Genomic DNA, 17154 nt, shown 5'->3' with positions numbered 1-17154 from the left:
CTGACAAGAGGACAGACCACACATGCACACAGGGGAGACTCACATCAAACCGTTCACATACACGGGAGAAGAGACAAGACAAATAATTAGTCACACATCTGAGTGAGAGAAGGATACAACATTGAAAAAGGATTACAACATTATATGAATTCATCAGATATATAAAAAAATGTGATGAGGACAATGCCAAGCAGTGTTCAGGTGGTGACCACCGTCACCATGGAGACCTGGGAGGACAGACTACACGTGCACATGGGGAAGATTCACATCACACCATTCACCTACACAGAAGAAAAAGGAGAAGATATCATTCAGAGAGAAAGGAAAGACATGTGAGAGAAGAGAACAGTTTGCAATAGTCAATAATCTACTACTGTTACTACTACTACTTTCGGCCTTTCCCGTTAGGGGTCACCACAGCGGATCATCCGTTTCCATCTCTTCATCTCCTCTGCATCTTCCTCTGTCACACCAGCCACCTGCATGTCCTCTCTCACCACATCCATAAACCTCCTCTTTGGCCTTCCTCTTTTCCTCTTCCCTGGCAGCTCCGTATTCAGCATCCTTCTCCCAATATACCCAGCATCTCTGGTCTCACAACCATTTTGTAAACCTTCCCTTTAACTCTTGCCGGTACCCTTCTGTCGCAAATCACTCCTGATACTCTTCTCCACCCTGCTTGCACTCTCTTCGTCACCTCTACCTCTTGCATCATCATCATTCCACTGTCATCCCTCTCATTCATGCATATGTAATAGTCAATAGTCTATACGCTATAATCTCGTCGGCAGAACAGTACTTGGTAAATTCAGTGAGACAGAAACTGACCCGCCATGCAGCACAGGTTGTGATGCACTCAACTTAAAGGCAACTAATTGTAGGCTGAGGCAAAAAGATGAGTTTCAAGTTTGGATTTAAAGGACTCAACAGACCCTGGTTGTCTGACGGCAGCAGGCAGGTTATTCCACAAGAACGGGGCCCGATAGGAAAAGGCCCTGCCACCAGCTGACTTTTTCACTTTGGGTACACACAGGAGTCCTGTATTTTGAGAGCGAAGAGCTTGTGATGGAATAAATGTTTTAAGGAGATCAGACAAGTATGATGCGGCAAGCCCATTTAGGATTTTATAAGTCAGCAGAAGCACCTTGAAGGCCATGGATAGGAAGCCATGTTAGAACAAGCCAGTCATATCTATTCTTTGTTTGTGTTCTACGGCAGTGTGTAAGACTGAAGAGACTGCAGTATTGACATATCTGTTTTTCTTAATAAAAGTGGATGAGATGAGGATATTCGGGGTTTACACACAGTAAATAAATGATATTACAAGACGTTTTAAGCAGCAACGTGAGGGACACTAGATGATAATTATCAAAACATGACATGTTTAATTCGCAGGGCACAGGCACAGTGACAGAAAGTATCTTAAAACCAGCTAAGAAAATAGCAAAGGACAATTAACCATTCAGGTATATTTCCTGTTAGTTTGGCAATGGCTGGCAGGAAGCACAGATAATATCTGTTCTACATTGCAACAGGTAAGCCGGAAATCATCAGGGGGCAGTTTGGAGATATCCAGTTTTAAGTAATGGTTAGGGTTAAATTGTAGGGAAATAATGGTGTTCCTTATTCTGTCATGTCTTTTTGGACTAAAATTAGATGTGAAAAGATCCAAGGTACGGTATGTGTTTATTTTCTGTTGAGGAAGCGGCACAAGTAGTTTGACTCTGGAGTACATTGTGCCATGCCTGAACAAATACGAATGAAGTCTTAGTAAATTACAGTGGTCCAGTGGTTAGCACTGTTGCCTCACAGTAACAGTGGGTCTGTGTGGGTTTCCTCTTGGTGCTCCGGTTTCCTCCCACCATCAAATAGACATGCATGTTAGGGTTAATACTCCTGTCTGTGCCCCTGAGCAAGGCAGTGGAAAGGAGAACTGGAGTTGGTGCCCGGGCGCTGCAGCTGCCCACTGCTCCTATACAATAGGATGGGTTAAATGCAGAGAACAAATTTCGCTGTAACCTGTACAATGACAAAAATAGAGTGGCTTTCTTTCTTCTTCTTCAACACCCCTTAATTTTTCTCTCCTCTTCCAGCTATCCGGCTGTGTGTGAGTTTCTACAGAGCAATAACTTACTATCAGTCATACGAGCACATGAAGCACAAGACGCTGGGTAGGTAACCCCCCCCCACACACACACACACACAGAAAACACATTAGTAATCTATTTAAGAAATAGTAAAATGAAGGGTTTTGGTCTAAAGAATTTTACATCATTTTGTAATGAATTCTCAAACCCCAAACCTTTTAAGTCAATGTTTTAAAAATTACAGGCTCAGATTTTGCAGTATTAAACACATCCTTGTCAGGGAGGCTCATAACATTAATATTAACTTGCAAATTGCTTTACTTTCAGGCCACCAACCATTTTGCTGGTGAATGAAACTCTTGTACTACACACAAAGACACAGTGTATATATATCATTGGAAAAACAAACGAGATAAGTGAATAAGTGTAATGAGTGGATATTTTCCTTTTCTTCTGTCTTTATCCGCACCTGACCATGTTATAGCTACCGGATGTACCGCAAGAGTCAGACTACAGGATTCCCCTCCCTCATTACCATCTTCTCAGCACCAAACTACTTGGATGTTTACAACAACAAAGGTCTGCAGTGAAGTTATATGCTTCATATACAAATGCATCGATACCACTGTTTATATTTAAGGTTGACGATTCAGTCATAATTCAGCTTGGTTATTGTGTCTTTGTGTGTACTGTATGATGCACTAGAAATGTTTCAAAGCCAAAAAAGCAATTCCCATCTGTTTGGATGGGAATTGTATTCAGGACACACTGCCCTGAGACTCCTATAATGTCTCATGGTAGACCTTTTTCTGTGTATTTGTCGGTATCTTTTTTCTGTTTTTTTTTCTCACAGTACTTGCTCTCAGTCACCCCTACACTGAGTCAATTCACTGTTTACAGTTCAATACAGACAGAAAGTCTTATGGCATCGGCAAAATAAGTGACCTCAGTAAGTTTGAGCCTGACATGCCGACTCCAGTAGCCCATTAACAGTCACTCATCTGGCTCTTTGAAAACTTGACAATTGCATGACAAAAAAAGACAATAAGAGGCGTCCGGGTGGCATGGTGGTCTATTCCGTTGCCTACCGACATGGGGCTCGCCGGTTTGAATCCCTGTGTTACCTCCGGGTTGGTCGAGCGTCCCTATAGACACTACTGGCCGTGTCTGTGGGTGAGAAGCTGGATGTGGTTATGTTAAGTCAAGTCAATTTTATTTGTATAGCCCGATATCACAAATTACAAATTTGCCTCAGTGGGCTTTACAGCAACACAACATCCTGTCCTTAGACCCTCTCATTGGATAAGGGACAACTCCCTAAAAAATAAAAAACAACCTTTAATGGGGAGAAAAAATAGGAAGAAACCTCAGGGAGAGCAACAGAGGAGGGATCTCTCCCCCAAGACAGACAACATGCAATGGATGTTGTGTTTGCACAAATTACAGACTGCAACATTGAAAGAGGATAACAGAATTACAATGGAATTATAAAATGTATGAAGAATATGATGTGCAGGATGCCAAGCAGTGTCCAGACGCCACCGGAACAGTGTGCTGGAGCCTCATGTATCAATCGTTACTATGGGCAAATTAGTGCATACACACCCATGGAATTTTTTAGCCCTTAAGATTGTCTGACAGTCAGCAGCAAGGCATGATGGTTATTTTAAATTCCTTCCTCCTAACATCTATTGCCTACCTCTTGCAACGAGCAATCACCCAGGCCTGCAAAGACATCAGTGTTAGCCAAACAGTGTCTAAAACCAGGGGTTAGCTAGGGTCTACGCTGATCTCTGAGACAAACTTCAGGGCTAAAAAATCCCATGGGTGTGTATGCACAAATTTGCCCATAGTAACGATTGATACATGAGGCCCCTGGTCTTGTATGTGTCCTGGTCGCTGCACTAGCACCTCCTCTGGTCAGTCGGGGCGCCTGTTCGGGGAGGAGGGGGAACTGGGGGGAATGGCGTGATCCTCCCACGCGCTACGCCCTCCCGGCAAAACTCTTCACTATCAGGTGAAAAGAAGCGGCTGGAGACTCAACATCTATCAGAGGAGGCATGTGGTAGTCTGCAGCCCTCCCTGGATCGGCAGAGGGGGTGGAGCAGCAACCACGATGGCTCAGAAGAGCAGGGTAATTGGCCAGGTACAATTGGAGAGAAAAAAAGGGGGGGGGGATAAAAAAAAGACAATAAATGGGAATAAAGATGAGCAGTGTACAATGTTGTTGGAGCAGTTGGCCTTTTCCACAAACTGCGGTTCTTCATGCGGCTGGGTAACAGACAAAACACAAATGCAGTGGGTTTGTCTTATTTTTTTTTATAATAAACTGGTTTAAACATAGTGCACTGAAAGACATGTGCTAATGTAGCTGCTTTCACCTTATAAAGGCGGATATGAGTGCATCGGGGAGCTCCTGTTGTGTTTTGTGTTCTAGGATCTGTGTCTTGGTTGCCATGGGCTATAGGGGATGAGCAGCGTGGGAGGGGGATTGTCGGCATCACTGACTATCTCCATGTGGCTTTATCTCTCTTGATATAACAGTGTCAGCAAAACCAGGCCTCAGTTGGGCCATCTAGTGGCTCATTGTCACCTTTGTGCCATATTGCATCCCTCCCACGTACTGCATTTTCAGACACTATGCCTGTATATGCACTGCTGAGGTGCCTCGAACGTCGTTTGTTAACCCCTAACTGTGCCGGTAGAGCAAATGAGCGCCTAATAATCCCATGTGTGAGAGTATGTAAATATATGTAAATGTAAAACAGGACATTGGCACCAAAAAATAAAACATGCCTACATTTTTTGACCTTATTTTTATCATATCTGCAAAATTCTGTTTATAATCACATGTTTGTGCAACATATCATTTAAAGTATTAAAAAAACATACATTTCATGCCAGCATTGATTGATGATATCAAAATTGATTGTAGCATGCATCTAAAAATGTACAATGTGAAATAACGGAGGTTTGTAACTAAGCCTGAGAACACAGTAATGGTCCACATCAACAGACTTTATCTCTGAACTATACAATAATTTAATGCATACCTTTTTGACTCCACTATACTTCTGTTCCTTCCACAGCTGCAGTACTTAAGTATGAGAACAACGTCATGAACATCCGGCAGTTCAATTGCTCACCCCATCCCTACTGGCTGCCCAACTTCATGGACGTCTTCACCTGGTCTCTGCCCTTTGTTGGAGAAAAAGGTATTCAGTAATTCTTAAAAAAGGCCTTTCAAATCCATATGTCATACTGTTTTATGCCTATGCAGGCTGAACATCTCCCCTCTCTTATTCGTGAACCTTTGGTGGGTTTTAAAGCTAATTTTAGCCAGTTCATGTAACTGTCTCTCTTACTTCTTGCTCCTTATGACCTTTATCAGTCACAGAAATGTTGGTGAACGTGCTGAGTATCTGCTCTGATGATGAACTAATGAATGATGAAGACGAGCTCTTTGATGGTAAGGAATGTTAAAAAGCAAAACTACAACTACCCAGACCAGTAGGATGAGGACATCCATACTTTGGCCATAACTCACTAAGTGGTTTGTGTTAGACAGAGTGTGAACTATTCCATCAACACTGTTATGTTAGGGGGGCGTCCAGGTGGCGTGGCGGTCTATTCCGTTGCCTACCAACATGGGAATCACAGGTTCAAATCCCTGTGTTACCTCCGGCTTGGTCAGGCGTCCCTACAGACACAATTGGCCAGCCGTGTCTGCGGGTGGGAAGCCGGATGTGGGTATGTCTCCTGGTCGCTGCACTAGCGCCTCCTCTGGTCGGTTAGGGTGCATGTTCGGGAGGGGGAACTGGGGGGAAGAGCGTGATCCTCCCATGCACTACGTCCCCCTGGTGAAACGCCTCACTGTCAGGTGAAAAGAAGCAGCTGACTCCACATGTATCAGAGGAGGCATGTGGTAGTCTGCAGCCCTCCCCGGATCGGCAGAGGAGGTGGAGCAGTGACTGGGACAGCTCAGAAGAGTGGGGTAATTGGCCGGGTACAATTGGGGAGAAAAAGGAGGAAAAATCCACAACAAAAACTACAACTACCCAGACCAGTAGGCTAAGGACATCTGTACTTTGGCCATAACTCACTAAGTGTTTTGTGTTAGACAGAGTGTGAACTATTCCATCAAAATTGTTATGTTAGAATAACATTTTTTTCTCTAACAATGCCACATGAATGCTAATGCAAGCTAACTAATGACACAAGAAGAAATATAGCTGTTGTCTAATTGCTCGTGGTGTAATCGGTCATAACATTTAGGGTGGATGGGCCAAATGTGATGCCATCACATCCTGCTGCTTCTATTTATTTAATAAGCGTGTACTATTATAGACAACACCGGAAACATTAGTTACACAAATAATGCATGGTATTTCTAAGTACTTATGCCTTTTTTCCAAATAAACCACTGGCAACATGACCGTGACTGGAAATTCTTACCCAGTTCCTGGGCCTATCTTGCTAACCTTCAGCGGACTACTATTAAAGACATAGTAAGCAGATCACACTTGCAATTGGCGACCAAGTGGGGCTATATGAGCCCACAATGCTCATTTGTTTTCAGCTTTGTGCCACCACTTCATCTGCATAACCTTCTTATTGGTGTGAAATGGAAGCCCAGCACTGTTGCTGTGCAAATAAAAAAAAGACATTGCCAATTTAATTGGATCAGAGCCTCTTTTAGTGATTTCTGCATTCCTCTTACTGACAGACTCATTTTACTTTCAGTAGCCTAGGTAGCGCCATTTTAATCTGTTTGTTTTTGCAGCCAATGCAGCTGCTGCACGCAAGGAGGTGATCAAAAACAAGATCCGCGCCATTGGGAAGATGGCCAAGATGTTCTCGGTTCTCAGGTGAATGTGTGTTTGTTTTGTGCGTGCATGTCTGTATTGTGTATGTTTGGGTGTGTTGTTGGTTGGGTTCAGGGCATAGTAGAGTTTTATGGTTGATCTGAGATCACTGAAGCATTCTGACCTGCTTGCCTTTCTTTCTGTCTGTCTGTTGCAGAGAAGAGAGTGAAAACGTGTTGACACTTAAGGGTCTGACGCCCACCGGCATGCTGCCAAGTGGGGTGCTCTCTGGGGGCAAACAGACACTGCAGAGTGGTAAGGACAAGGTTTAACATAGACCTTTCCTCTAGTCATCTTTTTTCTCCTCTTTCCCCAGCACTCTACATGTTGTATTCATTGTTTCTTCCTCTCACTCTCTAAAACCGAGCACCACGCTCAGATATGCATTAAATCATCTTGGTTACATCTACACTGCTCCAAATATGTCATTTTTATTCAGAACCTTTTATTTGCTAAAATAACTGTCAAATCAATTCCCGTTTCTCTCTCTGCCATAATCTCTGCATTAATTTTGTTTCTTCTTTCTATGGATCTTTTTTCCTTTAAATCCTTTCTTTGGTCCTAGGTTGTTGGCACAACTTTTAACACTTATGACCTTAACTTGTCATACATTATGCATCCTAACTCAGCACTTTAACATACAACACATCAACATTTCCCATTGATTATCTGGCCCTGGGAGGTATCATTACTAGGAATTATGTTTGAGCATCTGCAGTTGCCAATCTGATGCATGCCAGCAGAAGGCCAGGTCCTCTTGTTCCCCCATACACTTGCCTGTTAAGCGCAAGATTAGTGAGAGCTGATGCACAAGTCTCATTTGATGCTAGCTGCCCTTGGCTGGTGCTGCCTTCTCCATTTGCATGGCTTTATCAGGAGTAACATGCTCCCCTCCTCTTCCCCCAGCCACTATTGAGGCCATCGAAGCTATCGAGACAGAAGCTGAGGACGGAGAAGGTAAACTTGACTCCCCTCCCATGCCCATATTTTAGATATCAGGGCTTCCTGCAGTGGCCGCTTTCGCTCTCCTGCCAGTGAAAATAACCCATTTATGTATGCAACTATTAATCCAATAGTGACCCCATCATACAGCCTTTCACAAGAGCATTAGACAAGTCTGGTACTTAACTTTGCAATACCATAATGACAAAAGAAATCGAAATAGATCTGGTTTTTGAGACTCAAGAGAGCAATTCCACATGTAACTGACAAGGATATGTCCGGTCATTGAGTTTAAACCATTATTTTTCTGATGTTGAATTAAAGAATAAGGAAAATGTGTAATGCAGGCCAGCTTGTTTATGGAAGACTTTTATATGGGCCCTTCATTAAAAAAAAACAACTTCTCAAGCATCTGGACATGTGCATCATAATTCCAATCACTGCAACCTCAACTGCTCTTATTCGATGCATGACAGTTTGAAGTACTTTTGGGTTTGTGCTTGGCTAGTAAATGGCCTCCATCTGGTTCACAAATGTGTTGCATGCAGTAAGAAAACAGTCGACAGGTCAGAACATTATCATAAATTATGCATCCCCAGTTAATTGTAATAAGTCTTGAAGTTATTGCCCAGTGGCCAGGGAAAGTATTTTAGAGCAGTAGGCTTTTTTTTTCTTTTCTTTTTTTTTTTTTTTACTGTTTCCTCACAAGGGAATAGCTGGATGGTAACATTTCTAATGAAGTGGATGCTTGAAAATTGAATGTTTCTCAGCTGGATGTCAATATCCTCTGATATTGAGTTCTGTTTTCACAATAAGGTAATATATTAAGTTTATCTGAAGTTTATTCTGATTCTGATCTTAATTGACAACTGTGAAGATGTTAATGTTGAGAGCTAAATGTTTTAGCATTTGCTTATTGGTGCATTTTCCCCTGTATGTGTTAATGTTTACTAGGATATTTGTTTATTTAAATATTTATTTATTATCTGTTTATTTATAGCTTTTAATTTGTTAGTGTCAGTCCAACATTGGATAGGTTCTTCTGGGTAAATTAAAGGGATGCTGGTATTTTTTCACCTAAGCCCTATTTTCCGATCATTAGAGGTCAAACTGAGTGATGGGTAGCAGAATCTTTTAAACTGATTCAATACTGAGCTAGCTAGCATCCGCCAACCCCTGCGCATTGGACTACGATGTAATCCTTCTGGGGACTTGTGCTCGCCAAATAACATCTACTAAGAGAGCGCTTTTTTATTGCAAAAAGGCTCAGAATCCCCCCCCCCCTTTTCTCCCTAATTGTACCTGACCAATCACCCTGCTCTCTGAGCTGTCCCAGTCACTGCTCCACCCCGTCTGCTGATCTGGGGAGGGCTGCAGACTACCACCTGCCTCCTCCAATACATGTGGAGTCACCAGCCGCTTCTTTTCACCTGACAGTGAGGAGTTTCGCCTGGGGGACGTAGTGCATGGGAGGATCATACTATTCCCCCCGGTTCCCCCTCCCCCCTGAACAGGCGCCCCAACCGACCAAAGGAGGCGTTAGTGCAGCGACCAGGATACGTACCCACATCCGGCTTCCCACCCGCAGACACAGCCAATTGTGTCTGTAGGGACGCCCGACCAAGCCGGAGATAATACGGGAATTCGAACCGCCATTCCCCGTATTGGTAGGCAACGGAATAGACCACTATGCTACCCAGATGCCCTCAGAATGTTTTAAGAGCCTTAGCCATGATATCAATCCTGGAATTACATGGATACCAATCCATTACCACCCCGGAGCACAAGTCTCATTTTATAATCCCGCCAGGAGCCAATTGTTGCAGTAAGACCAGTGGAAGTGTGAGAGGGTTGGAGAGAACTGCAAAAAAGACAAACTGCAAAAAAAAAAAGACAATCACAGTACAGTCTGTCACACTTTACAGACTGTACTGTACTGGGGCCGTGTTGCATAAGGTGTTTTTGTACACTCTTCCTATCATTCTGAGCTTGTAAGTGCCAAAAAAAGAGCTCTTTGGATGGTCATTGTCTGGCAAACACATTGCCTCGAAGTATTACATTTACAATCTGGTATGCAGCAGTTAGCTTACTCAACACTGAATCAATCTAAAAGATCCTGCTACTCGTTGCTCGGTTTGACTCCTAATGATAGAAAAATGGGGCTTAGGTTAAAGAACGCCGGAGTTTCTGTTCAACCTACGAATTATGCCAGTACAACGTGGGACTGATCCTCTCTTATATGTGCCTTCTCTCTTCCTGCCGCTCTTTATATGCAGCCATCCGGGGATTCTCACCCCAGCACAAGATCACCAGCTTTGAGGAGGCTAAGGGCCTCGATCGCATCAACGAGCGCATGCCACCACGCAAGGATGGAGTGAACCATGTGGGCCACTCCATGGGAAAAATGAACATGTCGGAGGCAAATGGCACCGATGACAACAGCAACGTCCAGTGATGTGCTGTCTCAGCCTCTCTGCTGCTGACACAGCATACAGCAAGACATTGCCAAATCACAATATCAGGCCTCAGAATATAAACAGAACCAACACAGGCCCACAGACAGTACATGAAAACAGGGCAGGAAATCTAAAATAGGTGAAAAGGTAAATAATTTTATGTCACTGCACTGGCGAGAGAGGGACAGAATCTAGAGCAGGATCAAGGAGAACTGCAAAAGGAACCTATTTGGCTGACGTGTACTTTAAAGTTGTATATGTCTGTTGTTCTCAATCTTAATTCAACTGCAAAAGGAAATTGGGGGGGGGGGGGGGTTGCAGAGTTCTGAGTACTCTGCACCTTCATATAGGGCCTGACAAGAAGACTTAACTGCAGCACACACACTATCATTTCACTATTTTATTAAGAGTTTACGAGGAGTCACTCTTAAATCACATCGTACAGAAAATAATCTCATTGTTGAACATGTTTTGCTAGTATTAAGAAATACAATTCAAAAACACTTTCTTTGTAAGAAAGGGTGTTGGTTGCAGAAAGGTTTGCAAAGTGCATACCTTTAGCAACTTGTAAAGCAAACTTTACCAGAGGACTTTAACTGATTGATTTCTCTTATGGTAAGATGCTAGCCTCCAGGGAGAAGGATGACAAGGTGCTCACATGCTGGCTGTGATCTGTCCGACAGAACCACACCATCTTGGAATAAGAGGTGTACCTCGGGTGCGTATCGAAACCTTTCACCGCGGCTTACGTCCTCCCTCCTCTCTCACCACCGCTCGTCTTCTACCTGGGAATAACTTGAAGGTGATGAGGGAGGCAAAGGAGAGGACGAGGAGATCGGAGGGAAAATTGAGTCTGCTTCGGTACCTCAGCATCACAAATGGAACATCAACTGCTGATGACCTCACGCCAGTAGATGTCAAACCGGGAGATTTTCATCCAGTGTGTTTGTAGACATAAAACTCGGTTCACGGTAACTTAGCCCCAAATTTTGAGTAAGTAAATCTTGACGGGTAGTGTTTTCATCTCCACCATTCTAACGCTTACCTCTTTCTGTCCATTAACTATTTAATCATCTCACAAGTGAGACGCATAGTCAAGTCAAGTTTATCTGTATATGTAGCCCTGAATAACAGATGCAGTCTCAAAGGGCTTTACTTTCTGACGGTAAAGATACAGGGAGATGCTGTGAACGGCAGCCGACAACACCCTCTATTCACATGAGGACTAGCTCCTGAGAAAAACCCTTTCAGGGGAAATACATTTGGAGGAGCCTCAGAAAGAGCATGGAAAGAGAGGATCCTTCTTCCAGAACAGTTTGTCGTGCAGTAGGTGCCGAGTGGGCAAGGTAGTAAATACAGTAACACATCTCAGAATAAAACATTAAATGAAAACATACAATGACCCCACTTAATAACCAAACATTGCCAAAAAGAAACCGGGTGTGACGAGCACTGCACGCAGAGGAATGTAAAGCATAGCATTTGATTTGGGTGAGTTGTCAATCATGTCATTCACTTTATGGAAAAGAGGTAATGGGAGGAAGAAGGAAAGATTTCGGAGCTTTGAAAAACACCAGTATTGTCACAGCCTGTCTGATTTTTCTAACGAGAAAAACTATAAAAATTATGAAAACTTTATGTTTTGTTAGTCAAACTACCAAAATCTCCTAGACTCACATGTTTTGTCGTGATGCAAAGGGACTTCATGTGGAACATTATGCCTGAGATCTACACAAAGCTCTCTTTCGATGCAAGTCAAAAATTTGACCAATTTGTGAACACGTAAAACCAAAATATCAAAATTACTGTGTATTTACTCACCAACACTTGTATCGCTTAAGTTAAATGGCTAGAGGGGCAAGAATTGTCCCTCAAGCCATTTAAATTAAGATTTCATATCAATTGGTCTGTGGACTTCCTCTTTACCTTAGAATATAACCATGGGGTTGGAGTAAGAAGCCTTTGAATTATGTCATACATTTTGAACCATTCTTATTCTGCCTTTCTTGCGAAAAATAAGTTTGACAGCAGTTCCCTTCAGTGCATCTTAAGAGTAATTTTATTTACAGGTTGGACTATTCAGTATATTTCAGTACAGTGGGAAATAGGTGGTTAAACTGTGACTGCCTGGCATCCGGATGGTGTAGCAGTCCATTCCGTTGCCTGCCAACATGGGGATCTCCAATTCGAATCCCTGTGTTACCTCCGACTTGGTCGGGCGTCCCTACAGACACAATTGTCTGTTTCTGCGGGTGGGAAGCCGGATGTGGGTATGTGTCCTGGTCGCGGCACTAGCGCCTCCTCTGTTCAGTCGGGGCGCCTGTTCAGGGGGGAGGGGGAACTGGGGGGGAATAGCATGATCCTCCCACGTGCTACGCCCCACTGGTGAAACTCCTCACTGTCAGGTGAAAAGAAGCGGCTGGCGACTCCACATGTATCGGAGGAGGCATGTGGTAGTCTGCAGCCCTCCCCGGATCAGCAGAGAGGGTGGAGCAGCGACCGGGGCGGGGCGGTGCGGAAGGGTGGGGTAATTGGCCAAGTACAATTCGGAGAAAAAGGGAGGGGAAATCCCCCCCCCCCCCAAAAAAAATTGTGACTGCCATTCACTTGTGGCAAGTGCTGACCCTGCAGAAAAAATACTGGATCACCATTCCAGAGGAATATTTTCCAGGCTCATTAGTTGGGGTGTCATTTTATTATACACATCAGTGCAAAACACAGGATTAAGAAAAGCTAACTGAAAAGTGCACCCTCCGTACTGAAAATGTTATCCATTATCTGATGAAGAGTCCGCCACATGTCCTAAAATATCATTAGAGATGCATGGAAGAGAAGCAAGGAGATCAGAATGAGAAGGAGGTACTGCTGTGCAGACTGGTGGATGTTATTTAAAAGCTCCCTCCTGAACGTTATAGTGGTTCAAGTCCCATTCGTACGAAATATTGGAAAATGTGCACCCTGGTGGCAATGACCTTAAAGGACACACACACACAGTACATTTCTAGAATTTCCTTGCACACGTGAATACTTTTTTGTACTTGATATTGATCTTTCTATATAATCATAAAAATATATTAATTATAAGGATGGACAATAAACAAAAAGAGTGATTTTTTTAAACACAGCATCTTATGGTTATGGAACGCATCAGTGCATGCAATTGAGTTCCTAATTGTTACGTGAGAATATAATTGTGATAATTGTGTTTCAAAATAGTAGACTTGAATTATTTTATTTGGAACTATATTTGTAAAGATATATTTGTCTTGTTTTTTATATACACATTTTTATGGCTTCCTTTGGTTGTTTTTTTTGGGAGGGGGGGATTTTTTTTTTCATTGATGTTAATTCATTACCACTGCGTTTGTTTTCATATTGGTAATTGTATGCCAAGATATCTGTTTAAAGAGTGAAGCCTCGTGTTTTTTTTCTGTCATTAATGTGCAGAAGTTGTTCAATAGCGTGAACGAACATAATCTCAGTGAAAAGCAACATTCAGGCTGCTAAAGCATGATAGCATGGTTTTCAAATGTAAGCAAATGGAACACAATGAAAATCATGTTTCTCACTTACTTTTAAAAGGAAACCTTATATTCTGATTATAAATATTGATGATATATGTATTATTCTTACAGTTAAGCCTATTATTACTTTTCTTCCACGATTTTCCAGTCCTTGTATGGTCTACATGCATATTTCCAAAAGCAAACGTGATGGGTTTTATTGCAACAATATTTTTCTCATTATTATCTTTGGAAATAAGTTTTAACATTGGACTTCTTTGACAATACACACATTGTACGCATGCCCTATGGGACGAATCACATTTTTTACTCTTGAATAAAATATGCATGAAAAAAGGTGCTGCACAATTTCTTTATTGTTACTAAAGGTACAATAACTTGTGACTTACTTAAATGCAGATGTTGATTTTCCATATATGTGTATTAGAGCAGTGTCATCAATTTTACATAGACAGGTGACAAATTAAAGGAAAAACCTGAATGCTTGACCCCTACAGTGAGGGGGTCTAGAGGCCCTGTTATGCTGTGGGGGTGCATTTTCCTGGCATGGTTTGGGTCCACTTGTACCCTTAGAGAGAGGGGCAAATAAATATAAAGTTATTCTGAGTGATCCCCTTTATTCAGTGGTCTTCTCCTGGATTGCCACCTTGCCGTGGTGGAGAAGCTTGCGTATATACCAGTGATCCCATGAGCTATGCTGTCCAGAGCTTGGCTCCTAGTAGGGTCACGCAAGGCGGATCGGTCAAGGGGGAGGTTCCAGATGAAGCACGATCCAACAAAGACCTCAACGGCAGAACTGGCGGAAGATGTCCCCAGATCACAACAGCAGTGAAGGCGGATGAAGACTGCAACAGAGGGTGGTCCCCAATGGTCTTGGTTCTCCATACTATTGGACTCTGGCCACCCCCTGCCAAGGACCGTGTGGTGGCTGCGGGCGCATCAGCCTCTCCACATAAAAAGCTGTCACGCACAGCCATCCTCCCATTATGCGACTCCAGGATTGGCCTCTACACCAACCTGAGGATCGAGAGGAACCAGAGGGAGGACGGTCATACTCAACACTGAGTGACTGCCGATGATGATGATGATAATCCAGTGGTGGGCTGTCAGAGCCATCAGGGCCTTCTCTGCTGGCTCTGACAAAATCATAGTTTTTCATAGTTATATTGAAATGTGCCTGAAATTTCTCTGAATTCAATAACTTGTTTTCTCCTGGGCAAGCAGGGATTTTCCATGTCATCTAAATGCATCACAGCTCCATGGACCAGCACTAGTTTGTATTGCTAGGGGGTGCAATTCATTACTGAAGGCCCTGACCAAACCCTCACTGTATGCTACTGCCTTTATCCTATGATGAAACATTTCTATCCTGATGGGAGTGGTCTCTTCCTGGATGACAATGCCCCCCATCTAAAGGGCAAGAGGGGTGCTATGGCCTTCGCAGGCACCAGTTCTCAACCCAGTTGAACACCTTTAGGAGATTTTGGACCGTCGTGTTAAGACAGCGCTCTCCGCCACCATCATCAAAACACCAAATGAGGAAATATCTTTGGGAAGAATGGTGTTCCATGCCTCTAATAGAGTTCGGAGACTTGTAGAATATATGAGAAGGAGTATTGAAGATGTTCTGGAGGCTCGTGGAGGCCCAACACCTTATGAAGACAATTTATGCTGGCTTTTCCTTTAATTTGTCACCCATCTGTAGATTTGATATAATTCTTACTAATAGGGATTGGAGTGTGATTCAGTGTTTATCATATGTTATATATATATGTATGTATGTGTGTGTGTGTATATATATACGTATGTATATATGTATGTGTGTATGTATGTATGTATGTATATATATATATATATAAGGAGCAACATAATCCAATGAGTCAAGTAAATTCTTTATGAGACAGTACCAGCCTGTTTCATGCCATAAGCAATCATCAGCTGTCAATAAAGTTACTCGAGGAAAGGACATGCCATTTACTGCCTCGTCATGCACATCACCTGCACAATGTCTAATGGGGAAAAGAGAGGGGTAACATACAAAAATTCAAAGACACGTGCTCGCTAACGGAGGTGCAACATATTTACTTGACTCACTGGATATATATATATATATATATATATATATATAAATAATCACATTGGCAGCTGATGATTGTGTGACGCATGACACAAGCTTGTACTGCAATGTATTAAAGTTTTTTTTTCCTACATCTATCTTTATAATCAGCACGGACACAGGACATTTTTTTGTAATGCATTGCAGTACAGGCCTGTTTTGTGTGTCTTGCACTCATCTGATGAGTGCGAGAGGCACAAAACAGGCCTGTACTGCAGCGCATTAAAACTTTTTTTCCTGTATCCGTGTTGGTATTCTGCTCCTCATGAGTTGAGCACTTACAACACCATTGACGGTTTCGGGAAAAAAATGCTATATATATACACTCACTGGCCACTTTATTAGGTACACCCTGCTAGTACCGGGTTGGACCCCCTTTTGCCTTCAGAACTGCCTTAATCCTTGGTGGCATAGATTCAACAAGGTACTAGAAACATTCCTCAGAGAGTTTGGTCCATATTGACATAATAGCATCACGCAGTTGCTGCAGATTTGTCGGCTGCACATCCATGATGCGAATCTCCCGGTCCACCACATCCCAAAGGTGCTCTATTTGATTGCTTTGCTTTCATGTTGTTGACGCCAAATTCTGACCCTACCATCCGAATGTTGCAGCAGACCAGGCAACGTTTTTCCAATCTTCTATTGCCCAATTTTGGTGAGCCTGTGCGAATTGTAGCCTCAGTTTCCTGTTCTTAGCTGACAGGAGTGGCACCCGGTGTGGTCTTCTGCTGCTGTAGCCCATCTGCCTCAAGGTTCGACGTGTTGTGCCTTCAGAGATGCTCTTCTGCATACCTCGGTTGTAATGAGTGGTTATTTGAGTTACTGTTGCCTTTCTATCAGCTCGAAGCAGTCTGGCCATTCTCCTCTGACCTCTGGCATCAACAAGGTTTTTTTGCCCACAGAACTGCCACTCACTGGATATTTTCTCTTTTTCGGACCATTCTCTGTAAACGCTAGAGATGGTTGTGCGTGAAAATCCCAGTAGATCAGCAGTTTCTGAAATACTCAGACCAGCCCGTCTGGCACCAACAACCATGCCACGTTCAAAGTCACTTAAATCACCTTTCTCCCCCATTCTGATGCTCGGTTTGAACTGCAGCAGATCGTCGTGACCATGTCTACATGCCTAAATGCATTGAGTTGCTGCCATGTGATTGGCTG

The 17154-nt window shown here is 43.0% G+C and overlaps 1 protein-coding gene across 1 annotated transcript in view; it reads left to right on the top strand.

The window, feature by feature from the left end:
• LOC130116308 (protein phosphatase 3 catalytic subunit alpha-like) overlaps positions 1-10630 on the top strand; it is a 44276-nt gene extending 33646 nt beyond the window's left edge. The window contains exons 7-14 of the mRNA XM_056284228.1: positions 2094-2171; positions 2572-2666; positions 5177-5302; positions 5479-5556; positions 6871-6955; positions 7110-7207; positions 7859-7909; positions 10171-10630. Coding sequence (XP_056140203.1) covers positions 2094-2171; positions 2572-2666; positions 5177-5302; positions 5479-5556; positions 6871-6955; positions 7110-7207; positions 7859-7909; positions 10171-10349 — 790 coding nt within the window. The 3' untranslated portion in view covers positions 10350-10630. The remainder of the gene's footprint in view (positions 1-2093; positions 2172-2571; positions 2667-5176; positions 5303-5478; positions 5557-6870; positions 6956-7109; positions 7208-7858; positions 7910-10170) is intronic.
• Positions 10631-17154: the final 6524 nt, after the last annotated feature.

The sequence above is a fragment of the Lampris incognitus genome, chromosome 8 (assembly GCF_029633865.1).
Source record: "Lampris incognitus isolate fLamInc1 chromosome 8, fLamInc1.hap2, whole genome shotgun sequence".
Lineage (NCBI taxonomy): Eukaryota > Metazoa > Chordata > Actinopteri > Lampriformes > Lampridae > Lampris > Lampris incognitus.
Note: the sequence above shows the minus strand (reverse complement) of the source record. Positions and strands in the feature narration are given on the sequence as shown.